The sequence below is a fragment of the Microtus ochrogaster genome, unplaced genomic scaffold (assembly GCF_000317375.1).
Source record: "Microtus ochrogaster isolate Prairie Vole_2 unplaced genomic scaffold, MicOch1.0 UNK35, whole genome shotgun sequence".
Classification (NCBI taxonomy): domain Eukaryota; kingdom Metazoa; phylum Chordata; class Mammalia; order Rodentia; family Cricetidae; genus Microtus; species Microtus ochrogaster.
In genome coordinates this window covers 3408273-3435007 of record NW_004949133.1, presented here as the reverse complement: position 1 = coordinate 3435007, position 26735 = coordinate 3408273, and the positions used below count along the sequence as shown (strand labels likewise).

Below are 26735 nucleotides of genomic sequence, written 5' to 3'. Positions count from 1 at the left end.
GGTCCTGAGTTCCTTGCTCGTGCTCTCTCTCCTTCTGCTCCTGATTTGGACCTTGGGGTTTCAGTCTGGTGCTCCAATGTAGTACCACAATTTCTGCCTCTATCTCTAGGTAACTTTCCTGTTTGTGCTCTGCCTTCTTTCCATCTCTTAGGACATCCTGCCCTGGATGTGGGCCACTGTGACTCAGTGACCTCGCCTTGAAGTTCTGACCTTACCTATCTTATCCACATCTCTGCCGAGGCTGTACACCACACAATGACATCCTGACACTGGTGGCACGTATCTTTTGGTGGCCACAATTCAGCTCACCAACAGATGCATTTTCTTCCTGTGACTCTCTAGAAATGTTTGGGTGGGATTGATCATATTTCTCCCCTTATATATTTAGCAGAACTTATTGGTGAGAGTCTCTGAGATTGGAGTTTCTTTGATGGAGGAATTTTCAATTATATTTTTATCATTAAACTTTATTCTACATTGCATTAATATTTAAATGACTATTTCCTCTATTTTTAGTGGCCATCCTAGAAATTATAAACTACACCCTGACTTCTTTGTCTGTTTTGGGTTTTTTTTTGGGGGGGGGGCTATAGTTTTGTTTCGTTTTGTTTTTTGAAATGGGGTTTCTAGCCTTGGCTGTCCTAAAACTAGTTGTGTAGACCAGGCTGGCCTCGAACTCACAGAGATTTCATCTGCCTCTGTCTCCCAAAAGTTGGGATTAAAAGCATGCCCGCTACCACCCAGCACATCCCTGATTTACTAACATACATGTGTTCCTTTTATTTTTTGTACTCCAGTACAGTATTTTAACTACACTCTAATTTTGCCTCTTGATTTATATTCTATTTTTATTGGTTTTTAATTTATATGTATCTTAAATATGAAGACGTTTTTGTTTATAGATCAATATGTACAGACTTACCTACATCCTTACAATTTCCTTCATTTTTATTTATCATACTATTATATCATTACAAAGATAATAACAGATATTATCCAAAAATCAGCATTTCTTTTGTTTTCATCATAATAGCTATAAAATATCTTTAAATAAAGCATAATAGCATCCAGATGTCATAGCACACACCTTTAATCCCAGCACTTAGAAGGCAGAGGCAGGTGGATCTCTGAGTTTGAGGCAAAATCTTGGTCTACATAGGGAGTTCCAGTACAGCCAAGGCTACCCAGTGAGACCCTGTCTCAAAAAATTAACAACAGAACATAATAACGGGAAATTAAACAATTGTTGGTTAACTGATAGGAACCTCTCCAGGGCTTATTATGTGGTTTCTGCTTTACACTGTCATTTTGAGGGCTCCCATTCTCAAAAAAATAGCAAAATTAAGTTATACATCTAATACTGCTCCAATGTGGTATCCCTGGAGATGTGAAAATCAGAGCCCCTAACAGAAGACATGAGAAACAAAAATATGCTATGTTGTTAAAATTGTGTTTAAAATAATTCTTTCTACTTAGATAAAAATCTTAAAGGGAAATTCAATACCATTGTCCCAAGACATCTCAGGGTTATTTTGAGTACAGACTTCTTTGTGAAATTCCCTAATTGAATGCAGAACATATAAGTTATTGACACCATCCCTCATCCCTACATTTAGGTCTGGTGACACTAAAATTCTCCCAACCAGGAAGAGAAGCAAAGAGTGCACCCGTGAACAAAAGCTGATTAAAAACCTTCTTCCATCTGCCCCTCACCCCCTCATCCCTAATCAAACATTTGTCATTAAATTTAAATCTCTCTACATACTATGGCATCTAAGAAATGAACAGCAATTGAGATGAAGATATCTTTTCTAAAGCATTAACAAGGGATGAAGTTGCCTTGAGAGGTTGGAAGCCCCAAGATGTCACTCTGGGAATGACAAGCAAAGTGAACTCCAGGGAAGTTTGGGAGAATTCTCACCAGGGAGGAAGTTAGAACGAGCAAAGAAGGAGTTTTTTTAATTTGAGCCATTGGATGGGGCCCAGCTTTCTGCTCAACTAATCTGTCCCCTTTGCTTCTCTTGTAGCCTCCAGAAAAGAAATTCGGTGATTCCCTGACGGGTCAGAGTCCCTGCACCACCATTTATGTGGCTGCCACAGAGCCTGTCCCAGAGCCTGTTCAGGTGAGGCATCTCTGCTCCCCCCACCCCCACTGAATGTCTGGTGAGAGGCTGAGAAGAAGGGGAAGAAGGTTTTTGTTGTTGTGTATTTATTTTAGGGGAGAGATGAAGTGAATCATATTGGTGAGAGTGGTCCAGATGCCACATGCAGAAAGGAATAGCTGTAGTCTTGGTTTGGTAGGACTCATACAAAATCCTTCATCTGGGCTCATAGGCTGTGAGCCACTGTGTTCTGATTAGTGTTTCTCTGAGAGTTGTCAAAGGACAACAAATACCTGACATACTTGTTTTGAAGACCGCAAACAGGTACCACTTCTCTCATCCCCATTTGGATCTCACTAGCCCCTCTAAAACCTCTTTTGGCTTCCCCAAACTGTACTCCAGGACTGACAGTAAGTGGGAGAAAAGGAAGATGGAGAGGGAGAAAAGAATTCTTGAAGAATTCAGGGATGGGTATTTTGGTTGTCAGCTTGATGGGAGTAAGAGGGGCCTAAGAAACTGATAAAGCACACCTGTGGGTGTGTCTGTGAGGGTATTCCCAGGGTCACAAAAGGTGAGGGTTCTTACCTGATTGACAAGCTCCTGATCCACGCTGTGCGCATAACACAATCATACTGTCAGGAAGCAGTGAGGCCCAGCTGGAGGAAGCCCACCCACTGTGTCCTTGAAAGAGGATGTGTGTTGCTCTGATCTCCTTTGGTATCCCTCTTTACTGCTTCCTAACCACCGTGGTGTGAGTTCGCTTGTCTTTTTCTTCCTCTGACTCTCTTTACCCTATGGGAGGTCTGTTACCTATTTTTACATTGCTGTAACCAAAATACCTAAGAGAACAACTTGAAGGGAGATACATTTGATCTTACAATTTTGGAAGATTCAGCCTGTCACGTGGGGAAGACATAGCATGACCTGGCAAATGTCCTGATCTAAGGGAGTTTCTTCCTAAGGAGGAGAGGGGATAGAGAAGAGGGAAGAGGGGGGATCGAAAGGCAAGGCCAGTCTTCAAATCTCTCATCTCCCAGATGGCACACTCATGCTTGGAAGGGAGATGGAGCCCCATTTGCAGGCAGGCTCTGGGAGACCTGAGTGCTGGCCTAGCCATGCCCAGACTGTGACAGACTCGAAGCATCATGCTATATGTACTACAGGAACTCTAAGCCTCTTCTTCTCCAGGGAAGGCTGCTCTGCTCACTGCCTGTGCACTTCGTCCCTCCATTCCTTCTTTCATGAATGTCTTCTTTGCTCGCAGGAATCAAACCCCACCACAGTTTATGCCAGTGTGACGTTACCAGAGAGCTGACCCCCAGACACCCAGGGAAAGGACTTTTTGAAGGAACATAGAAAAATCAAAATCCACGCTGAACTTGGCCCTCGGTCCCGAGTTCTCTGTGACAGACACTGCACATCTGTCCCCTTCTTCAATCAATTCCCCGGTGATCGATTTGCACAGGCACACCTGTGAAGTAAGCAAGGAAGTGAGGTTTCCCAAGCAGGCAGCCTGCTGTGCCGCTGACACAGACACGGAGCAGAGACCCCTTGGAATAGCGTTCCACCTTCGCTGTAGCGGATCAAATAGACGGTATGAGTGCAGAATCTCACGCTATGCTGTGCTGGTAAACAAAACCCTGAGACAAAAAGCCAAGATGTGGAACACCTGCCTCAGATGGCTGAGCACGAGGCCCAAAGTCTGGAGATGTTTTTGTTTTGGCTGTCTGTGTTTTACTCTGCAAGCAGATCCTGGTCACCTCAAGACCTGATCAAGGCTCTGTGCCTCCGTTTCCCTCTCGCTCTCCGCTCTCCGGATGAGGAGGGAATGAAGAGACGTGTGAAGGGTGAATCCTTTGTGACTGGAGGTCATTCTATAAAAGAACCAGTATTTTATTTGCAAAACTGAAGCTAGCTGTAAGTCAACAGGCTGAAGATGACTGCAGAGTCTAAAGTTTTGAGTGAAAGAATGGAAACCATCCAAGGTTATTTGGAAACCATCCAAGGTTCTATAAAGTGTCGTCCTCAGCGAGCAGCATTCTTTTTAAATCGAAGAAGCAAGTGTTTGGGAGCACTGTTATAAAGTAACCTGGGATACTTAGAGGAACTTGCCCCAGGGAGGTTTTTCACTTCTTTAAAGGACTTTTGAATAGAAGCTCTCTGTTTACTTCCTTGAGGGAAAAAACCCTGGATCCTCAAGATTCCCCCTCAGTTGGTTCTGAACCCATTTTACCACCCAGGCCTACTGAGGAACTGCGGGTCTACCAGGCACTTCCTATTTACTGCATACCTCTTTGTACTGAACTTATCTTCAAATAGAAAATTAAATTATTTTGATTAAACAGTTTCAATTGATTGGATGTTCAATGACTTAGATAAAAGTTGTGTGCAGAAAGAGTCTCTCTATGTAAAGTCCCATCTTCATGTTGTCTGCCCTCAGAGAGGCCATTTTCAACCTTTTGTCCTTACACAACTTTGGCAAATACTTTAAGAAATAACTGTTGTGGAGGTGGGGAGGGATCAGTGGATTCTGGTATAGGATCTGGGTTCAAACTCCTAGCTTCTGTGTAAGAAGATAGGCGTGGCTGGGTGTTCATGTTTCAGAGAAAGACAGGTCCTAAGACCTTTCTGGTGAGCTGGCCCAGCCCATCAAGTCCCCTGAGAGTGACAGAGGAAGACACTGGCATCCTCCTGTGATGTTTTCAAGCATAACCACTTACATACTCGCATGCACATGCACACACACACACACACACACAAACACACACATACACACACACAACACAATACACACACCTACTCATGCATAAAAAAAGCCAATTATATCATTGTGTAACAATGAACACCAACTGCCCAGCTCGAAACTCTGATGTCCCATTGCCCTGCATTTAGACAATTTACAGTGTAAATCTTGTTGTTTCAGGTATCCTCCTTTGTGGTCCTAATTTCTATAGAGAGATTGCTCATCAACAAAAGCTAACTTTAGATTTTTTTTTGCAAAAAGGAAACCTGTTGAAAATATTCCAGTTGGTTTAAATAACTACTAGGAAGTTCTGAAAAAAAAAAAAACAACCTTTATGAGTTAGGGCTCTCTAGAGTAACAGAACTTACAGAAGGAATCCATTTCCATAGAAGGGGGTTTTATTAGAATGACTTACAGGCTGTGATCCAGCTAATCCAGCAACAGAGAGTACAAGAACTCAGCAGTTGCTCAGTTTGCAAAATTGGATGTCTCAGCTGGACTTCAGTAGAGTTGGAATCCTACAGAAGTAGGCTCCGATGCCAGTGAAGGAATGGGCTTGCTAACAGGAGAGGATAAACAGGCAAGGAGCAAAAGCTTCCTTCTGCCATGCGCTTATGTGGGCTTCCAGCAAAAGGTGTGACCCAGATTAAAGTTGTGCCTTCCCACCTCAAGATCTGGTTCAAAGGCGTGTCTTCCCCCTTCAGATCTGCTTCAGAGGTGTGTGTCTTCCTGCCTCAAAGGTTCGGACCGGAAGTGGATTCGCCCAAGCAAAAAATAATCTCTCACAGGTGTGCCCTCCATGTCTGGACTGTAATTCAATCCAGCTGTGGTCAAGTTGACACCCAAGAATAGCCATTGCACCTCCTTTGAAAGTAAAAAGGATAAAAGAAGACTAGACTGTGGTTAGGGTCATAACTAAAATTGCAAAGCTACTCTAGGGATTGCAAGGCTATACTGGGCACTGCTGTATCGTAATCTTTGTCTACATGTCTACAACACTGGACTCAGACCGCTGCCTTTTGCTTCTGTTGCACTAGTAGTAGTAGTTGATCGTAGTAGTTGTTATTCCTGAATTGTCCACCACCAAAATGACTGCTCCCTCCTTCATCTTTTCATTGCTAGCTTAGAATTCATAATTTGATGCTTCAGAATGGGCAACCCTAGCTCACATGTCCTCATCTTCCACCTCCAAAGGAGGTTACGAATTTGCTATCTGGAAGCTTCTACTTTTGTAGTGACTGGAAAACTCTACCTTTTCATGAATTAGAAAGTTACCAAGACAGAAGCAAGGCTTTAGATGCCAGACAGACCAAAAAAATATTCACTACATGCCCTTGTAGAAGCTTAGACCAAAGAATTTCATTAATTCTTTGAAAATATCATATATGTGCAACATATTTTGATTGTATCCATCCAAACTACCTTCCGACAATTCCCCTAGGAACCCACCAATCCATTTTCTTTCTGACTCAATTCCCTCTTTTTTCTTACTGAATCCAGTTAATGCTTACCATACGAGAATCATCCATTGGGCCCACACGCTCTAAAGAAAAGTAATTCCTCCCTCAGGAGCCATCAACTCTCAGTAACTCATGAAACTTTGGGAGATCCCTCTCTCTGTGATGGAATTTTGACTGGTTTGACCTTCTGCACTTCTTATACAGACAACCACAGCTGCTTGTGAGTCAATGGGTACATCAACCATGTCATGTCTGAAAGACTACCTGTCGATTCTGAAACCCATAGAGCTACTTAGAATGGGGATATATAAAGCCTAGAGTTACAAGCCCTCGTTAATTTACTGAAATCCAGACAGCTCCAGAAAAATTAGTTTCTAACACTTGGGTTTTTCCTATGCTTGAGTTTTACCTGATGGAGATGCAGAAACGAAGGAGAGTCTATTCCCAAACTTTCTTGAATCTGTAGATTCCAGACCTCACTGAGGAGGGGGTTATGTCTTAGAGGCAACCTTTCTGACTACCCATCCAACAGTGCTTGGCCATTCCCCCCCCTCTTCTCCCACGCCTGGTTTGCAGGGTAGAAAGAAAAGAGCCTTTTCCAGTACTGTACTTGTGTGCTTCAGTCTTCCCCGAACGGCCCCGAGTGAGTCAAGCTCACCTTTCCCTCGGGCTGACAGCATTAAAACAGAGACTACAGAGACAGAATTCCCCCATCTTGCTCTTCCAACACTGTTTTCTTTTGACTGAGCACATCTGAATTCTGAAGAAGTCAGGAGGAACAGACCCATTCTCGGTTTTAAGAGGCTAAGGCTTGGGCCTGGGTGGAGTCCTTGGCTTCTTTTGGAGTCATACAGCCTGTGTGTGGTGATTACAGGGTACACATGTTGGCCGGGAAGACACTGGGTGCTCATACACCCCCTAAAATGTATGATTCTTCTACTTTAAAGAAAAAGTCTTTCTATGCATCCCATGTCAGTTTTCAACTCCCAGCCCCCTAATTCAGCCTTCCAATTGCTAGGATTACAAGTATGTGTTTATAGCTCTGCCTTGGGAAAATTAATAAAATATAGTTAGTCCACTGAGAGAGACTCACTTCGGTCTCACGTTTCTTAGTATGGCAGTGTGGCTGGATATGTTTCACAGTCCGTGTCTCCGTAGCCTTGTCTGTGAACACTAAGGCAGCTGCTTTGGTAAAATGAGTTGCGAGACTTTTGCTTCCCCAAGAGAGTGTACAAGAGTGAGCCCAGGGCCTCTCCTGCTGCTAAAACCCCGCATCCATTCTCCTTACAGAGGACAGAGTTGTGTCTAAAAAGCATTTGATTTTTGTCACAGCCAGAGTAATCCCCTTCTCTAAATTCCCCACCTCCACCTAAATTCCCCTTGTAGAGAAAACTGGAGCCAAATTTCTCAACTGACATTTGGGACTGGACAAATTTCTGTCACAATGGAGTGTTCTGTTCCTTTAACATCATCCTTGTGCTCCACCCACTAAGTGCCAGTAGCACATCCTCTCCCCCCATGAGGGAAGATGCTATCCAAAGGTAGGGCACTGACTAGAGTGAGGCCCTGAATTTGAATTCCAGCAATGAAAACAATTAGTGGGCCCAGATATTACTAGATTTTGCCACGTAGGCAAAATATGCAGTTGAGAACCACTGACCCTGGACTTTTACTCAGCTTCTAATAAACCAAACACACGGTATTGGTCAGGGTTCTCTAGCATAACGGAATTTATACACTGACTCTAGATAGATAGATAGATAGATAGATAGATAGATAGATAGATAGATAGATAGGGAATTTATTATAATGATTTACAGCTTACAGGCTGTAGTCCAGCTAATCCAACAATGGATTGCTTTGAACGGGAAGTCTAAGAATCCAATAATTGCTCAGTCCACAAGACTGGATGTCACAACTGGTCTCCAGTAGATGCTGGAATCCAGAAGAAGTAGGCTCTAATGCCAATGAAGGAATAAACGCAGAGTAAGGTAAGGGCAAGCAGGAAAGTGCAAAAGCTTCCTCCTGCCATGTCCTTTGTAGGTATTCAGCAGAAGGAGTGACCTTGATTGAAGGTATGTCCTCCCTCCTCAAGAACTGGATTAAAGGTATGTCTTTTCCACGTTTGAAAGATCTGGATTAAAGGGTGGATGGGTGTGTGTGTGTGTGTGTGTGTGTGTGTGTGTGTGTGTGTGTCTTCCTAAAATCTAGATTAGAATGGATTTTTCCAGCCAGGCAGTGCACGCCTTTAATCCCAGCACCAGGAGGCAGAGGCAGACGGATGCCTCAGTTCTAGTCCACACTGGTCTACAGAGCTAGTTCTATGACAGCCAGGGCTCTAGCCTTGTGTACAAAGAAACCTTGTCTCAAAAAAAAGTAGATTTTTCCTACTTCAAATTAAGCAAAAAATCCCTCGCAGGTGCATCCTCCATCTGAGGGTTTAGTCCCTTGAGGGACATTATTTTAGTATCTCAAACTTAAATATAACCACTTTATTTTCTTAAATGATGTTACATCACATGATAAAGAAATTCAGGAAAGAAAACACAAATATCTGTACAAATACATACTTAACAAAATCCAACAGAAACACTCATGTTAACCATAATCCTCATTTCTGCAAGTGGCCAGGCCATAGCAGGTACTTATGACTACTTTCCTCTACTACCCATTCTGTATTTTTTCCACCCTTGGGAGGAACCCCAGCAGGCCTTGACTCTTTTCCTGGAAGACTGACCCTTCCTTCATTTCTGATGGGTATGTGCCCTTTGTCATCGTGCCTGGATTAGGCTGTTGTAGTTCCCTACTGATTTAATCACAGGACACAGTAGCACCAGGAGACACCCTAAAGGATCTCCTATACTCCAGACATAATCTTTCTTACCTCCGGTGTGAAGAAGCATTCCAGTTTCCCCATGGTAATCTGGATCAATCACCCCTTCTGATACTGTTATTTCTTTCTTAGCCTACTGATTTAAGGGCATTAGAAGCCCTAAGTAGCCAGGCGGAAGTCTGAACTTCTGGTTCCATGGAATGCTTGTTGTGGCTCTTGGCAGAAGCGCTCCTCTCTCTGGAAACTTTTAGGCAAGCAGAACTTAAGGTCACAGGAACAGAAAGCAAAAATTTTCCTAGTGGGTCAGTAGGAGTGATAATGAGTGGAATTATTCCCTTTTCCACCCTGTGATCTCTGGAGCCATGGATCCTGGCTATGGGAGAAACCATGCCATACACTGGATGCTGATTCCAAGCATATACCTCCTTCTGGAGAACCCTGCACCAACTCTCCAGGTTTCTGCCACCTAATTGACATTGTAGCTGTTTCTCCAAAAGGCCATTTCATCTGTTTGCTATGTCCATGAATAACCTCATCTCTGCCACCGTGGTCCCTGTTCATTGGCCCACTGGGCGGCAGTAGGAACGGCTGGGGAAAGAGACTCACTCCCCACCAAAAGAGTCATCCTATCTGCTTGATTTTTGAGCTCCTCCTCAACTGGAGTAATTTTTTTTTTAAGAGATGCTTGTCAAACTCCACCTTTGAAGCAGTTCTTTTTTTTTTTTACATCTTTTTATTTGTTTATTTATTTATTTATCATACGATGTACTACTGGCAAGGAAGGCAACAGGTCTCATTACATTACAGATGGCTATGAGCCACCATGTGGTTGCTGGGAATTGAACTCAGGACCTCTGGAAGAGCAGCCAGTGCTCTTACCCTCTGAGCCATCTCTCCAGCCCCTGGAGTTATTTTTTGATGAGCGTTTACATGGGACAAATGCATCATCACATCTTTCAAACATTAGGACGGATCCACATGCTTCTTCCCCAGATGTCTTTCTCACCAGTTTTCTAACCATGCTCTTTCTAAGCCTCTGACTGTGCAGTCAGTCCATTGGCTATAGCTCATTAGTCACTGAGTGTAGGCTGCCTGTTCGTTTCCCAGCTGCCCAGACCCAAAATAATCACACAGAAACTATATTAATTAAAGCACTGCTCAGTCAATTAGCTTAAGCTTCTTATTAACTAACTCTTACATCTCAAATTGACCCATTGCTATTATCTTGTAATTTACCACAAGGCTTGTGGTTTGCCAGTAAAATACCTAAGCATCTGTCTCCTTTAGTAGCTACATGGTATCTCTCTGGCTCTGCCTTCTTTCTCTCAGCATTCAGTTTAGCTTTTCTGCCTATCTCTAGTCTGCCCTGCCACAAGCCAAAACAGATTCTTTATTAACCAATGATAATAAAACATATTCACAGCATACAGAGGGGAATCCCACATCAATTGAGCAATTTCACATCTGGCCATTTTTTTCTTCCAAACAAAATGTAGTACCATGTGTACTGCCCAAAGTTCCACCCACTGTGAAGATTTTCCTTCACCCTTGTCTTTCAGAGTTGTCCCAGAAAGCATTTGTAATGCTTCAGCTGTCCACTTCTGGGTGGTGCCTGCATAACATATGAACCATTAATAAACTAGGCCTTAGTCTTCTCTTCCTCAGTCAACCGATCATAGAGAGCACCTCATGAGGCTATAGGTGCATATATAGATTAGATAGATAGATGATAGATAGATGGATGGATAGATAGATAGATAGATAGATAGATAGATAGATAGATAGATAGATATAGAGAAATCTACATATATAGATTGTGGGGGGGTATTAGAATGACTTGCAGGCTGTAGTCCAGCTAATCAACAATGGCTAGCTATGAACAGAAAGTTCATAGTTGTTGCCAGCTCCACGAGGCTAGATGTGTCTTCTGTATATGCTGGAATCCCAAAGAAGTAGGTTCCAATCTTAGTGAAGGAGTGGTTGTGCTAGCAAGATGAGGGTAAGCAGGCAAAGAACAAAATCTTCCTTCTATGTCCTTACATAGACTTCGAGAAGAAGACATGGTCCATATTAAAGGTTTGTCTTCCCGACCCACAATTTGAATTAAAGGTGTGTATCTTCCTACACCAAAGTTCTGGACTAGAAGTGGATTCACCCACTTTAAGCAAAGCAGAAAATGGACACGTGTGTTGTCCGTTCCTAGATTGTAATTTATTCCAGATATAGTCAAGTTGACAACCAAGAGTAGCCATCATAGTAGGTCACGTAACACCCAGCTCATGATGGGCAGCTCAAGCTAAATAATATCTTAGTGTCCCATTACCAAATATTCAGTTTCTTCTAAGACCCATTAACAGGCCAACAGCTGTCTTTCAAATGGAGAGTAGTTGTCTGCAGATGATGGTAGAACCTTGTTCCAAAATCCTAAGGTCTCTTCTGTGAGTCATTTGTAGAGGCCTGCTAAAGTCTTCAAACAGCATCCTTGTCTGCCACTGACACCTCAAGTACCATTGGGTCTTCTGGGTCATATGTTCCAAGTAGTAGGGCAGCCTGCACAGCAGCTTGGATCTGTTGAAGAGCCTTCTCCCATTCCAGACCCCACACAAAGCTAGCAGCTTACTGAGTCTCTTGGCATACGGGCTGAAGTAACACACCCTAGTGAGGAATATGCTACCTCCAGACTCCACATAGGTCCACTAAATGCTGTGCTTCTTTCTTGGTGGTGGAAGTGTCCAGTGCAAGAACTTGTCCTTCTCTTCAGAAGGAGCATCCTTGCATATCCCCACACCACGGGGCTCCAAAGAATTTCACTGAGGTAAAAGGCCCTTGAGTTTTGGTGGGATTCATTTCTCATCCTCTGATTTGCATATTGGTTACCAATGAAGTCAAAGTGATAGCTACATCCTGTTCACTTAGTCCAATCTGTGTAATGTCATCAGTATAGTGCACCAGTGTGACATTTTGCGGGAGAGACAGATGATTGAGATCCCTAAATTGTGACACAGGGATGGAGAGTTAATATATCCCTGAGACAAAACAGTAAAGATACGCTGCTGGCCTTGCCAACTGAAAGCAAATTACTTCTGGTGGTCCCCATGGACAGAAACTGAGAGAAGGGCATTTTCTAGATCAATAGCTGTATACCACATACCAGATGTGTTAATCTGTTCAAGTAAGGACTTTGGTTGGGAGGTCCTTCTGTCTATGTGTTGCTTTTATTGGTTAATGAATAAAGAAACTAGCTTGGCTTATAGCATGGGAGGAGGAAGGCAGAGTCAGAGAGAAGCCATGGAGCCACCAGAGACAGATGCTGGGAACTTTACCTGGTAAGCCACAGCCACATGGTGATATACAGATTAATAGAATTGGGTTAAATTAATATGAGTTAGCCAATAAGAAGCTAGAGCTAATGGGCCAAGCAGTGATTTAATTAATACAGTTTCTGTATGATTATTTTGGGTCTAAGCTAACTGGGCAGCCAAGAACCAAGACGTGGCCTTCTCCAACAGGTCATCACATCTGGTAGAGCTGCTTCTCAGAGTCACTACCTGATTGAGTTTTCAATAGTCAACTGTCACTCTCCAAGATCCATCCATCTTCCATACTGGCCCAGGAGAGTCAAAGGGAGATGTGGTGATAACCACCACCCATGCGCATTTCAAGACTGATTTTTTTTTAGTTCCTCCAGGGATGCCATACTGTTTTTAATTCACTATTTTCCTTGGCAGAGCCCACTCAACAGGCTTCTGTTTAGCCTTTCCAACCGTAATAGCCCTCACCCCACATGTCAGAAGACCAACCAAAGAACTCTGCCAACTTCTAAGTATATATATCCCAATTGTACATTCTGGTACTGGGGAAATAAGCAACAGGATGAGTCTGAGGACACACTGGACACACTGGACCTACCAGAAGTCAGACTTCAGCCAAAACTTCATTATTCACCTGACCTTGATAGGCCCCTACTTTAATGGAGGGCCACAATATTTCTTGGGGTCTCCTGGAATCAGCATCAATTCAGAACCAGTATCCAATAGACCTCAGAAAGTCTGATTGTTTCCTTTACCCCACTGTACAGTTACTCTTGTAAAAGGCTGCAGGTTCCTCTGGGGAAGGATAGAAGAAAGGATAAGTGTAAAACTTTTAGGTGTTTTACTAAGGTCCCTTCCTCAGGAGAACCTAGCTGTCCTTCATTCAAGGAATTCTGGATCTGCAAATTGACTCAAGTTTGGGAATTGATTCATGGGACAAGATTCTCTTTTGCCATAATCCAATGTAGCCTTTCTTTCATTTGTTGAAGAAATTTTCCGCTTATGCAGATTAAAGAAAAATTCAGTAGGCTTCTTATCTGTTTCATGCTTGGAAACACCATGATTGATTAGCTGGTTCTAAAGGACTGGATGAGTCATACACAATAAATTCACTTTATTATTCACAATAAATTCACTGTGCTGACCATTACTGGTTAGGCCATTATGAACATGACTTTGGCTAGGTTACCTTTTATGATAACTACAATCACCTTGCTCTTGTCATTTCAGTGCTGCCACCTGACTCCTGCTACCTCAGCACCCAACTGAAATTCATCCAGCTGAGCAGCAGCATCACCAACCCTACGGTCTGGCACAAGAGAAAAAGCCACAACAAAACTCTTGCGTCACCTCACTATTTTGCATCTTATAGGATTACTAAAGGTCGTGTCTTCTGGACCTTCCCACTGTGGAGGACTAGATTTTACACAGTGCATCTTCTCTAGCATTGCCATTCCCCAAAGCTTTCAAATCCCTTCATCACCACCAAGCTGAGGGATATCAGGCATTGTGGATTCCTCTTCAGTAGACCGTCTTTTGACAAATGCTTCAGTCAGCCATTCAAAAACATTTTGACACCTTTTTATAAACTGTGGGAGTTTCCATGCTAAACCCAGAAACCCCACTCAGAGGTCCCGCATCAATACACTCAGACTGATCTAGTTTCACGTTCCCTCTATCATTACCCCACACCCTTAAAACTGCATTCCCACCCATTTCCCCAGACTTCCACTTGAATGAATTAGCAAACTCATTAAGCTCTTTGGTAGCCTACTGTACCTCCTCATGACTCCACTTTTTACGTCCCTTCTAGGAGCCTGCTGTGCCTTAAGTCTGAATGGAGATCTAAAGGCAACTACAGGTACTAATGAAGACATCAGCATTGTCTTCCTGGAATTTCCTTCTGAGAAAGTTACAGCTGGTTCAGTAGATAACGAGGGGTTGATTTCTGCAGTCAAAGGTGAGAAGGGCAACATTTCAAGGAGTGGGAGTGATGATACACTACTTCCTCAGGTGAGATAAACCCTTGAGAACCTGAAGACGCTGAGTTCTCAGTTTCAGTAGGATCCTCCCACACATCCCTGTCCCAAGATCTCATCCTGTACCAATTCATATGCTTGCTTTAGCCACTGACATGCTCCTAGGCTGGGACTTGAATTTTCACTGCCATTCAACCAAACTCATAATAAGGGCTTTGGCTTGATTTTCTGCAACTTGAGCTCTGTGGCTGCTGGAGAGAATATTCTCTTCCAGAGGACCCTTAGGAACCTTTAGATCAGTGGTTCTCAACCTGTGGGCCAAGACCCCCAAGATCATGGGAAAGCACAGATATGTACATTGCAGTTCATAGCAATAGCAAATTTACAGTTAGGAAGTAGTAATAGAAATAATTTTACAGTTGGGGGTCACTACAATATGAGGAACTGTATTTAAGGATCTCATCATTAGGAAGGTTAAGAAACACTGTTTTAGAATGTTCATGTGCATCTGGAACTGAACGATTTTATCACTAAGCTCATTGTTGTCTTTCACTGGATTCTGAGATGCTAGAAACTGATAATTTTATCACAGAGTTCATCCCTTTCTTTTGTTGATTTATCTAGCTAAGAGCAACCAATCAGTATCATCTCTTTCTTTATTTTCCCCCAAACTGTCAAGAGCTCCATATACAGGTTCACCAAATCCATTGTCACTCACAATTGGTGAAATCAGAATAACAAGTGCATTTATCTCATAAATTTGTGATATAGTTCACACCATGAGAGTTCAGTACTCTCTGAGCTCCCAAGAGAGGGACTGGAGAGGCTTCAGGAGCTGTAGATGTTGGTGAATTGAAAAGCCTATTCTAGATACTTAAAAGATTCATCCTTATACTTCTGTTGTTCTAGAACCATGTCTAGTATCAAAATCTGTATTAGTCATGGTTCTCTAGAGTAACATTCCCTAGAGAGAATTAATACACATACATACTATCATATAACATAAATATTATATATATTTATATAACATGATATATTGTATATAAATTTGTGTTTATACCTAAAATGTATAAATACACAAATATTTATGTAAATATTTATATGTAATTATAAACACTATATTTATATACTATAAATATTGCTTGTTGTTTATATTATATAAATATTTGTATGTACAAATACATATCTAAGATCCCATATATTTATATGGGATTTATTAGAATGATTTATAGGCTATGCTCCAGCTAATCCAACAATGGTTGGCTGTGACCTGAAAGCTATCAAGGTGAAAGCATGCAGGCAAAGAGCAAAAGTTTCCTTCTGTCATGTCCTTAGTGGTTTCTCGCAGAGAGTGTGGCCCAGATTAAAGGTGTGTTTTCCTTCCTCAAGATCTGAATTAAAGGCATGCCTTTTCCTAGTTTGAAAGATGTGGATTAAAGGTGTGTGTGTGAGTGTGTGTGTGTGTGTGTGTGTGTGTGTGTGTGTGTTTCTAACTAAAAGATACAGATTAGAAGTAGATTTTCCTACTTAAAATTAAGCAAAAATTCCTTCACAGGTATGCCCTCCATCTGGAGGTTTTAGCTCCAAGTGTGGTCTAGTTGACACCATGAATGCAATCATACACACTTTCACTCTTCCCAAGGCTCTCCAGATGCAAAGAAAGGAAAAGAAAGAAAAATCAATTCTCAAAACAAGTTCTACACATTGTCCACATGAGGGTAGTGTGACAAAATCATCTACCCCACCCCGGTGGCTCCACAACTGTCTCTCCTCTGCATCTGAAGGATGTGGACTTAGTCATGTACTCGACAAAAGAGTAACTAAGTTCACCTTAGCTCAAAACACCTACAAGTTAGAGGGAGCTGCCCCCTCCCTTAGCAAATGAGAAGGCCTAATATGGGTTAGTGACAGGGTCTAAGCATGGGTAACTGCAGGAAGTCATTTCACTGAAGGATCCTAATTGTACTCAATGATTCATTCACCAATATATGTGTCATTTCACTGAAGGACCCTACTTGTTCTCAATTCACTCACTACCACATGGTTACTTGTTCTCAATTCACTCACTATGGACCTACTATGGCTTTAGAGCTTGTCAGGAGGGATTGCTCTGCTCATTTAATAGCATTCCTGGGCTCTACCCACTAGGGGTCAGTAGCTCTACAAGTGAACATACTGTTCAAAGGCAGGATGCTGCCTGTGGTGTGAGGTTCTGAATTTGAACCTCAGCAAAGGAGCTACATTGAGCACAGAAAGTAAAATAGTCATGTGGTACTTAACAATGAGGATAATCTCTAAAAATGCATAATTAGGCAATTTCACCATTGGTCAACCATCTTAAAATATGCTTTCACAAGCCTAAATGGTATAGGTAACTATATGTCTTTAGTATGTGTATGTATAAGATATATGCATTAGCTTATTGTTCCTCAGTCCATACTTACTTAACAAATTAATAGAGTAGCTCAAACACAAGAGGAAAACAATGCACTCTGAAACACAGCACAAACTACATGTGTCTGTTGCTGTGTTCTGCATACTGCTTGACTGTTGATGGCAAAAGTGTTTAGCAAATGTAAGGCAATAAACATTAAAACAATGAAAAAAATTATAGAACATAAATATGTTAGTTAGCATCAAACTTATTATTACCTATTGCATGCTGCATATGTATATGTTTTATAGGAATGACAATGTGGTGGGTTTGATTGCACCAAGATCCCTGCAAATGTGTTAGTAATGCAGCAAGCTACTATTTATGGGGGTGATAGTAATTTTTTTAGCCCTATTGTAATCTTATGGGGCCACTGTTGTATATGCAGTTGCTTGACAAAACCTTGCTATGAAATATGTAAGCGGGTCATCATGAGGAGTTCAATGCATTGTCTACTGGGACCCACTGGAAAGCAGAGGTAGATGTTGATAATGTTCACCCAAAGACCATAACTGCAATGTGCAGTCACTTTGATGCCAGAGGAAGTACGGGACCCTAGGTAAACAGAGGGGAGGCACGCCCAACTCTGACTTCAGAAGTCAAGAAGGTAAGATTATTTTAGGTGAGAAGTTTTGTCTGACTATGGAAATGCAGAGAAATTTAATGAAATGATCAAGGATGAGATTCTGTGACTTAGAATAAGAAATAGAACCACTCTATGACATTCCCTTCATCATAAAATCTCTTGGAATCAGAGGAAATAAGAATAATTCTAAAGAAGATAAAATAATCCCCTGTAACAGAAACTGCCAAAGAACACTGATGTGATCCCAGATCTTAAAGATTGTATGACATGGTTTGGAAGAGTACAGATGAGTTTCTGTCCCACCTGGGGCACCAACTGAGGCACAATTAATAAAAACTCAGAGAGAGAAATTGGGGTTCAACCCAAAGGTCAAAAAAGTAAAACAGACAGCAGCTGGTTCTTACCTGCCTCAGTCCAAAATGGTGATCCTGCTTCCAGGAATCTCAGAAAAGACTGAGAGCTGTCTCCTCCCATCTCCCATACCTCTCTAGGGCTGGGATTAAAGGTGTGCACCACTGGGATTAAAGGCACGTACCACCTGGTTTCTATGGCAAACTAGTGTGGCTACTGGGATTAAAGGTGTGTGTCATTGCTGCCTGGTCTGTAAGGCTGACCAGTGAGGCTGTTTTACTCTCTGATCTTCAGGCAAGCTTTATTTAGTAAAATACAAATGAAATGCCACTACAGAAGAGGAAGAAATGAAATGGGAGACTTAAAAATCAATAGAGATTGCGGGATCAAATGAATAGTAGCACAGTTTCAAATTTCTTGCCCTTAATTGCTTATTTTGCCTCAAAGATCATAAGTCAAACATTTTCTTTACACACATGTAGATAGTTAGGGTTTGAAATGATCATAGGGGCCATCAGTGAAGACTGTGCCCAGGCCAGATTCCTCGGTCTTCTCCACAACATCCCTGACATCATGGCCCCTGAGAGAGAGGAGACATTTATGTTCCCATAGCCCTGAGTTCATCGCTGATGTGTACCTAATTCAACAGGTTCAGCTGATGGTGAGGGCAAAGCCAATAAGCCCAAGAAGAAGATAAAAAGAGTTCAGAGGGGCTAGAGAGATAGCTTAGCAGTTAAGAGCACTGGCTGCTCTTCCAGAGGACCCAGATTCAATTCCTAGCACCCATATGGCAGCTCACAACTATCTGTAACTCTAGTTGCAGGGGCTTGGACACCATCACACAGACATACATGCAGCCAAACACCAATGTACACAAAATAAGTAGATCATTTTTAAAGAGAATGAAGACAGTTTTGCCAAATAAAACAAATACAGAAAACAATGGAGATGTTCTTAAATCAATGGCCTTCTGGAACAAAGAAAGTGGGGAAACTTACATGTATTCATATAGGAAAGACTCATTTTCACATGTAGAAATGGGCACTTCTGAGCATACTCAGTGTGTGGCCAGAGATCAAAAGATTTTTTTTAATGGTAGATACAAATGTCTCTGGGAAGAGAATTGCATATTATAATGTAATTATAATCACTAGGGGAGTGATTTTTTTTACCAGCATGGATAAGTTGCTTATTGGTCTGTGAAGGTGGTAGTTGCTGTTTGTGGTCAGCTCTGTATCTTGAGATGGTGGTCAGCTGCTCGCGAGTCATTTCACCTTAGTTCAGAAAATACTGCTAAGGGCAGCACATGCAGACTGCTCTGCACCAAGAAAGAGGAACTGTGGAGGGGAGGGCAGAAGGTCATAGAGCTAGGCCTATTCTGGGTCTCCAACACCCCAACAGTCTCCTAGTCACTTTGGAAATACTGAGGGCAATGGGAGAAATGAGCCAGGAAGCACGGTGGAAAGCCGCTTCCATATTTGTGCATAATCACACCCACACCCTGCTAACCGGTATCTACTTAGTTCTTCTGTTTAGAATAAAATAAATAAAAATAAGCCCTCCCTCCTTCCATCTATAACATCTTTGAATATTTAAAAATATTTTCTCATTATTCCTATTATCAATATTTTTTAATTATTCCATTTTTATTTATAATTAACAAATGTCTCCTCTTATAAGTTTTCCCAATATGCAGGTGAGACTTGGGGTAAGAGGGTCCTACAACTACCTCTCAGAGAGGTCAGGAAAGAGGCAACGTGATTTTAAAATTCTGTTTTTTCTTGGTGTACTCTTCCATCTCTGCATAAAGCCTATTGGCAGCCTGTTTGAGAATTTGACATAAATGTGTCTGCTAAGGCTTCTGAAATGACTCTGCTGGCTGGTGTAGTAGCAGAACAACTCTTACTGCCAACTGTGGGAGAGGAAAAACTCATGAATAAGCTGGTCTTGGAGTTACTTTTAGCCTAGGTGGAGTTTACATCAGCTGGGGTAGGGGGGTCTCAAGAAAGTCTTAATAATTGGGTGTAATGGCACACACCCTTAATCCTAGCACTTTGGAGGAGGAGGCAGGCAGAGCTCTGTGAGTGTGAGCTCAAGACTAACCTGACCTAATCAGCAATTTCCAAGACAGCAGGGTTAAATAGTGAGACCCTATCTCAGAAAATAAAAAAGAATTAACAAAGTGTCAAAGTAGACAGATGACAGAGTAAAACAGAAACTGTGAGTGTGTGTGTGTGTGTGTGTGTGTGTGTATGGGGGGCGGGGAGATAGTCCAGTGGTCCAGGCTAGCTTTCAACAGGCTCCTGAGTATGAGGTTATAGGCATGTACCACCATTATCTGGCTTGAGACTATCTTAAGAAATATCTGTACTGGAGTGTTGACTCAGTGGATAAAGCATGCTTCCTGCAGAAGCATGAGAATCAGCATTCTGGCCCCTCGCACTCACATGAGAAAGTTGGGAGGGCATGGTGTCCTCCGTGCAATCCCAACACTGGGCAGACAGAACAGGAACCTCAGGGCAAGTCAACTAGGTCTATGAGCTGAATTGATGAGATCTTGGTCTAGTGAGAGGCCTGGCCTCAGTAAATAAAGTGGTCAGAAATCAGGAAAGACACCTGATGTCAATCTCTGGTCTACACATACACGCACGCACACACACACACACACACACACACACACACACACACAAACAGATCATTTCAATCACTTAGATAAGCAGTGGAAGTCTTAGCCTTCTTTATAGTCTAACCCTGGCTCTATATAGGCACCTTTTAGGAAGTAGAGTCATTCCATCTGTAATGAAATCTTTGGCTTCTCTCCTATTCCACCCCTCACTTACTCCAATTCAGGGTGAGAATCACCTTGTGTGTTTGAAAAGACAACTGAGCAAGCTCTACTCAGTCCTTCCGTGCTGTCTATCTTAGAGCCACTTGCTCAGCTTCTTGTCTACTTACTACAGCTTACAAGGACAGATTGTACTCATATTGGGAATCTCGAGGTTGTGCTTTTATGAACCTTTCCTTCCTCCCCTAACTACCCTTTCCCCACCTCATCCTCTGCATTATAATGATAATGATAGTCAATATTTACCCAGAGCAGTAGTTCTCAACCTTCCTAATACTGCAGCCCTTTAATACGGTACCTCGTGTTATGGGGATCCCAACCATAGAATTACTTTTGTTGTTACTTTATAGTTATAATTTTGCTACTGTTATGAGTCATAATGTAAATATCAGTTAGGAGGATATCTGATAAGTTACCCCTGAGAAAGGGTCATTTGACCAAAAGGGTCATGACCAATAGGTTGAGAACCACTGATCTAGAAGTTTCTAAGTGCCAGGCATGGTGCTGAGTATCAACCACATATCCCCCCACCTAAAGTCTTCCTTGACAAACATATTTATTATTAACGAAGTTGAAACTTTTTTCTATCTATGTGATTCTTCTATTTCAAGATCAATTCCAAACTCAGGAAGAGTAAGCACGGCATCAATTAATGCCCCCTCCTGAAACTGACACTGCCTAATGGGTTAACTTATCCTTCACAAATTTGGTATTTATTTTCTTTCTCTTGCTGGGTATTCTAAATTCTTAAGGAAAGTCTTGTCTAAATTAGTAAGATAATCACTGTTGTTCCAGAACAATGAAATAAGAAAATTGTCCTTATAAACTCCTAGCCCATAGTGTTTCTTTAGATGTATAAAGCCAAAAGCATCTGGCGATCTTCAAATAACACTAGCATGAACACTACATGAAGATGTAGACACTGCAGGATTAGTGATTATTATGGTGGCCACTCATCAGTTGCTAAAAATATATTTGTTTACACTTTCCATATAAACTCATCACTTGAGGTTGTTAGCTGAGGTGGTTCTTAGGACTTAACCTTAGAGCAACAACAAAACTACTGAACACTCCCAAATTCTCTGTCCAAACATTATCCATCCTTTCCTTGGGCTTTCCCTTAACAACAGTGTCTTGTGTTCCATATGTTATAATAACACTTCCTAAGTAAATATGATTGGTAAAGGGAGTGGGGAGAAACTGTGAAGAACAGAGGTAGAGGAATCAAAAATCAGGATATATTATCTATTTTCAATAAAATGAAAAATTATTATTTTGGAATTAAAATATGACCAAGCAAAAAAAATAACACTTCCTAGAGTTTGCCTGCTGTTGCCCTCGTTGTTGATAACCATCTAATTCCTTTCCACATGGCAACTTTCCAAATATTTGACAATAATTGCCATTGCTATGTGACTCAATATCAAAAATAATTGTGAGTTTCTCAAATTTCATATCTTCCCTTCTTAAAATGCACTTGTGAATGAGTTAACAAGATAATTCCTAAGAATTTCCTCTCTCTAAAGTTCTATTATATTTCTGTGTGTTTAACACTATCCAATACATGTACAGATCCACTACATGGCTTTTCATTGTTCTTTATTTTCTAAACACATTCTGCTTGCCAATGTCTCTCAAAACTTACTATTTAAGACTGAACTGTATTTCAAATGTGCTCAACTTTAGGAAGTCATGGATCCTTTAGGAAGTAGAGACTAGCTAAATAAAATGGGCCATTGGAGGCAGGCTTCAGGAAATGTTACCAATACTTTCCAGATCCGAAAAAAAAAAAAATGAGGCTTTCCAGTCATGTGCTTTGTCTCCATAAACACTGCCAAGATTTTCCCACCATGATGGACTGTGCTTTATCTAACTATGACCCAAAATAAATTCTCTCATCTTCAATTGTTTCTGTAACATTCTATGACTGAAATGGGAAAGGAAAATAATAGGGGAAATTGGTACCAAGAATGGGGTTGTTGTGATAAGCTTAAAGGGTAAAACTGATAGATCAAAAGACTACAATCTAATAAAAACAGAGATAGAGAAGACTGACTCTTTAAAATGTCAGAAGGGAAGCAAGGAGTCTATTGGTAACTGAGCGAGGGGGCATTAATGTTATACTCTGACAACATGACGACATCCTTCCAACGTCCTGAAAATCTGAGTGAGACTAAGGTAAAAAGTTGAACTAGTTTGTTTGACAAAGGGAGTTTCAAAAGAGCATAGCATTTGAATTGTGGCATTATTATGCTTCTAATTCAGCTCTTAGGCCAAATTATAGTGTAAAAGAGGAGAACATATAGCAGAAAAGATGTGAAACTTTTTCAGTTTGGTGAAGAAAGAGGCATAAAAAAGTTCAAAGCAACCAGCAAAGCAGCAATAATTGTTAAACAGATGAGCACAAATAAAGAGAAGCCCGGATCTCTGCACTAGACAGCAATCCACTCAGTGAAGGCTCCATGGTGTAACAGTGAGAGCTCACTTGAAAAACTTGAACGTAAAAGGAAGGTGGCCGAACAGAAGGTGCCACAATGGTGATGTTCCACTCCAATGTTTACCCAGGTTTGGCCTCACAAACACTCAGAGATCACTAGAGCTATGATGAGAAGAGTACTTGACCACATTTAGAACTTGACAGTGGTCACCACATTGCTACTGGATTCCTGAGGCTTGCACCAAGATTTTAGAAAATTGTCAAGACCAAGTTGTAACAGAGTTTGATTTCTTATGTGGAGCTCCTGAGTAGGCTGTGCATGAAGCTGTAAAGGGAACCATGCATGAGTTCCAATGGATATTCACTGTTGCAGATGACAGGAACATGAGACACCTACTTGAGGAAAGATGCAGGCATCTAGTGTAGCCAGCCCAGGAGAGAGGCCAGATGTTGCCACCAGGAACTCCAGATGTTGGGCATCGAGCATCAGGTTTTAGTATCTGTTCTGTTGTGTTTCAGTCCTAATTTGGTCTGGGTTTTTTTCCCCCCATCCTATTCTCCTTTTGGAATGGAAATGTTTACTCTGCCATTATAAATTGGAATTATGTAACATGATGGGTTTTAAAACTTATTTTACAAGGCCTCACAGTTAAGAGATTCCAGAAAAGACTTCAGACCTTGTACTTTTGAACACTGTTGGAACTCACCTTTTGAAATTGGGCTGAATATATTTGGGATTATGAGAGGGCCATAAATTGGGGAGGGGCAGTGGAACAGAATATCATGATTCAAGTGTGAAATGCCCCCTATAAGGGACACGTGTTTGAAAACTTACTCCCTAGGTGTTGGCAATATTTGGGGAGATTGTGGAAAGCGATATAGGTCCTAACTAGAGGAAGAACATCACTGTGGGTGATAAAGTGTCAAAGTCAAACCTGTTTCTGGTCCAAACTCCTGGATTCCTTGTCCACCAAGATGTGAAGAGTCAACTGTATCTTCATGGCAACTGTATCTTTCAAACTGTGAGTCAAAATTAAGGTTAGCAGTGTTCCCCAAGAACCATCCAGTTTGTTCTTGGAGGCTATTATGGCATAAACTTCTTGTGGTCAATAAAATTATTGAAAGAGTTGGAAGTTATAAAAAGACACACCACATGCCTTCAGTGGATAACAGACCCTTGAGTGAGCCCAAAACAGTGCCCCTGTCCTTTGTTCCCATGGTGATTGACAAATTCAGACCATGCTTTCAATAGGTAACAGGTTATGAGAGCTTAACCACCCTTTGTCCCTATGCCCATCTTTGTATTCATTATTTTTGTGTCATATGACCATGATACCTGCCAAAAGCAATGTAAGGGAAGAAGTCTTTATTTTGGTTCTGAGTTTCAGAGGGCTTCACTCCATCATGGCAGGAGAGAAAGGTAAAATAGCTCAGAGCATGGCAGTAGGAGCATGTGGTGAAGACTGTTCACATCACAGGGAACCGGAAAGCAAAGAGTGAGGCAGCAGCTAGGGGTCAAGTATAGTCTTCAAAGGCTCCTTCCTGGAAACCTGTTTCAGTCAGGCTGGCATCACTCCCTACAGTTCAGCAGCCTCCAACAACAGCACTGCCACCCGAGAAACAAACATTAGAAAGAACCTATATGGGACAATCAGATGTAAACCCCGATGGTCCCTGACTGTCTCATAATTTGTGCACTATAGTTTATTGTCATTTATATATTTGTGCTTGCAATATATGTACATATCTGAAATTACTTGAAGTTATATAAATAGATATGCCATTCTGTTTCTCAGGCCTTTTGTCTGTTATTCAATATTGTATTCTTAGTTCTTTTCAAGTTACATATGTGGCTTTTGTTATATTTTTTTAATAGAGTGTTGTATTCTATGGCAATGTCATATTTGTGGTGTATTTCCTTATTGATATCCAGGTTTCTCTAACTCCTGATTATTGTGAATATCTATTGTGAACAATCTCACACTCAGTTTTTCATGTCTTTGTATCTATAAAAGTGTTCTGAGTGGCTGCCAAGGTAGAATTACTCTATGGAAAATGATGCAAATTAGCTACTATAGTGTATGCAGTTATTATCCTAAATGTATAATCCCATTCTCGGGACATTAAGATTTCTCTTCTCCCACCTCCTCACCAGCACTTGGTGCAACAGAATCTGGGGGTTGAGGATCCTGCTCTATTTTTAGCTGATCAAGCACGTGATACAGAACACTCGTTTTCATTTTTGTATCTCTGATCCCCGGTGGCAGGGAGGAGATGGCGAATGCTCTCGATGCAAATTTTCATTCTATTTTCTACTTCTATGAATTATGTATACACACTGTTAGCGGATTCTCCTACCAGATACCCCTTTCTCTTCCTGCGCATGCACAGGCTTTCCCTCTCCTTTTGTGATAATATTAGCTGGCCGTGACACCTCTCTCAACATTGTACGGTCATTCACTAAGCAGAAGCCAAATTTGATTTAGATATCCATTTTGACATTATTATTTATGCTTTTATGTCTTTTTAGAATTTCTTCCCTCGTTACAAGATTGTAAAGGGTATTCTTTTAGATCATTATCTGATTCTCTATCTCTCTCTCTCATGGAGCATGAGGGCTGTAGATTAATTCCAGGGCCTCATGCGTGCTAGACATGTACTCTGCTGCTCACCTACTCCCCAAGACCTTGCTTTATTTCTTTCTCCTCTTGGTTACAAATAACATTTAAAATGTTATATTAGAAAATATTAATTATGCACCTAATGGGTTTCATTATGACATTTTGCATGTGTACCTAATGCGTTTTGATCTTGTTCTCTGCTAGTTACTCTTTCGTGTTTCACTTCTTCTTCCCAACTGAGCTCCACTTCTACTTTCGAGTCTTTATTATGTGTGGTCCTAAGAGTTTAATTAACGTGTACATGAGCATGGATGGGAATTTCTTTCTAGTAGCATATGCACCATACTGGTGGCTATACCACTAAAGAAAGTATCTCTCCCTCCGCCTTCAGCCATTATCTGCACGTCAGTCTTCAGGGAGAGCTGGAGCCCCAGGAACCCTCCCTGTTTTGGTGACAGCATGTTAACAGGTATTGAAGCGGAAAATAGAATGCAAATTGAGAGCATTCGCCATCAACTCCCCACCACCAGGGTCCAGAGATAGTGAAAATGAAAACGAGTGTTCTGGATCACATACTTGACCTGCTGAAAACCAAGCAAATGTCATGCAGGTAGTCACAGCTGCTGTGACTTCAAATATGCAACAGCCCTGCCTTTCTTCTCCCTTTACTCCTTCCAGGTCTACATTCTCTCCACCCCTTCTTTCGCGATGTTTCCTGGTCCTTGGAGGAAGTGATAGACACTTCGTTTGTAACCAGGCATCAAACAGTCCCTCTGGTCAATCCTAATTTTGTCTGCATGGTACTTTTAAACTTAATGCATTGCATATACAGGAAACCAAGCTTCCAGTCACATTACTTATGTTCCATCAAACAACCCATTTCCTTTTTCTGTCAGGAAAATGTGGTAAGAGGCTGATCACTTCACTGAAATTAAGAATTCAGCTTAGCCGGGCGGTGGTGGCGCACGCCTTTAATCCCAGCACTCGGGAGGCAGAGGCAGGCGGATCTCTGTGAGTTCGAGACCAGCCTGGT

At 41.6% G+C, this 26735-nt stretch overlaps 2 protein-coding genes across 3 annotated transcripts in view; both read left to right on the top strand.

The window, feature by feature from the left end:
* The window catches only part of Slamf1 (signaling lymphocytic activation molecule family member 1), a 33379-nt gene extending 29953 nt beyond the window's left edge, over positions 1 to 3426 (top strand). For both annotated transcript variants that reach the window (XM_013354249.2, XM_005368586.2), the window contains 2 exons: positions 2028 to 2123; positions 3367 to 3426. In XM_013354249.2, coding sequence (XP_013209703.1) covers positions 2028 to 2123; positions 3367 to 3417 — 147 coding nt within the window. In that variant the 3' untranslated portion in view covers positions 3418 to 3426. The remainder of the gene's footprint in view (positions 1 to 2027; positions 2124 to 3366) is intronic.
* Positions 3427 to 7823: 4397 nt separating this feature from the next.
* The window catches only part of Cd84 (CD84 molecule), a 64854-nt gene continuing 45942 nt past the window's right edge, over positions 7824 to 26735 (top strand). The window contains exons 1-3 of the mRNA XM_026789974.1: positions 7824 to 7846; positions 8349 to 8380; positions 14263 to 14409. Coding sequence (XP_026645775.1) covers positions 7824 to 7846; positions 8349 to 8380; positions 14263 to 14409 — 202 coding nt within the window. The remainder of the gene's footprint in view (positions 7847 to 8348; positions 8381 to 14262; positions 14410 to 26735) is intronic.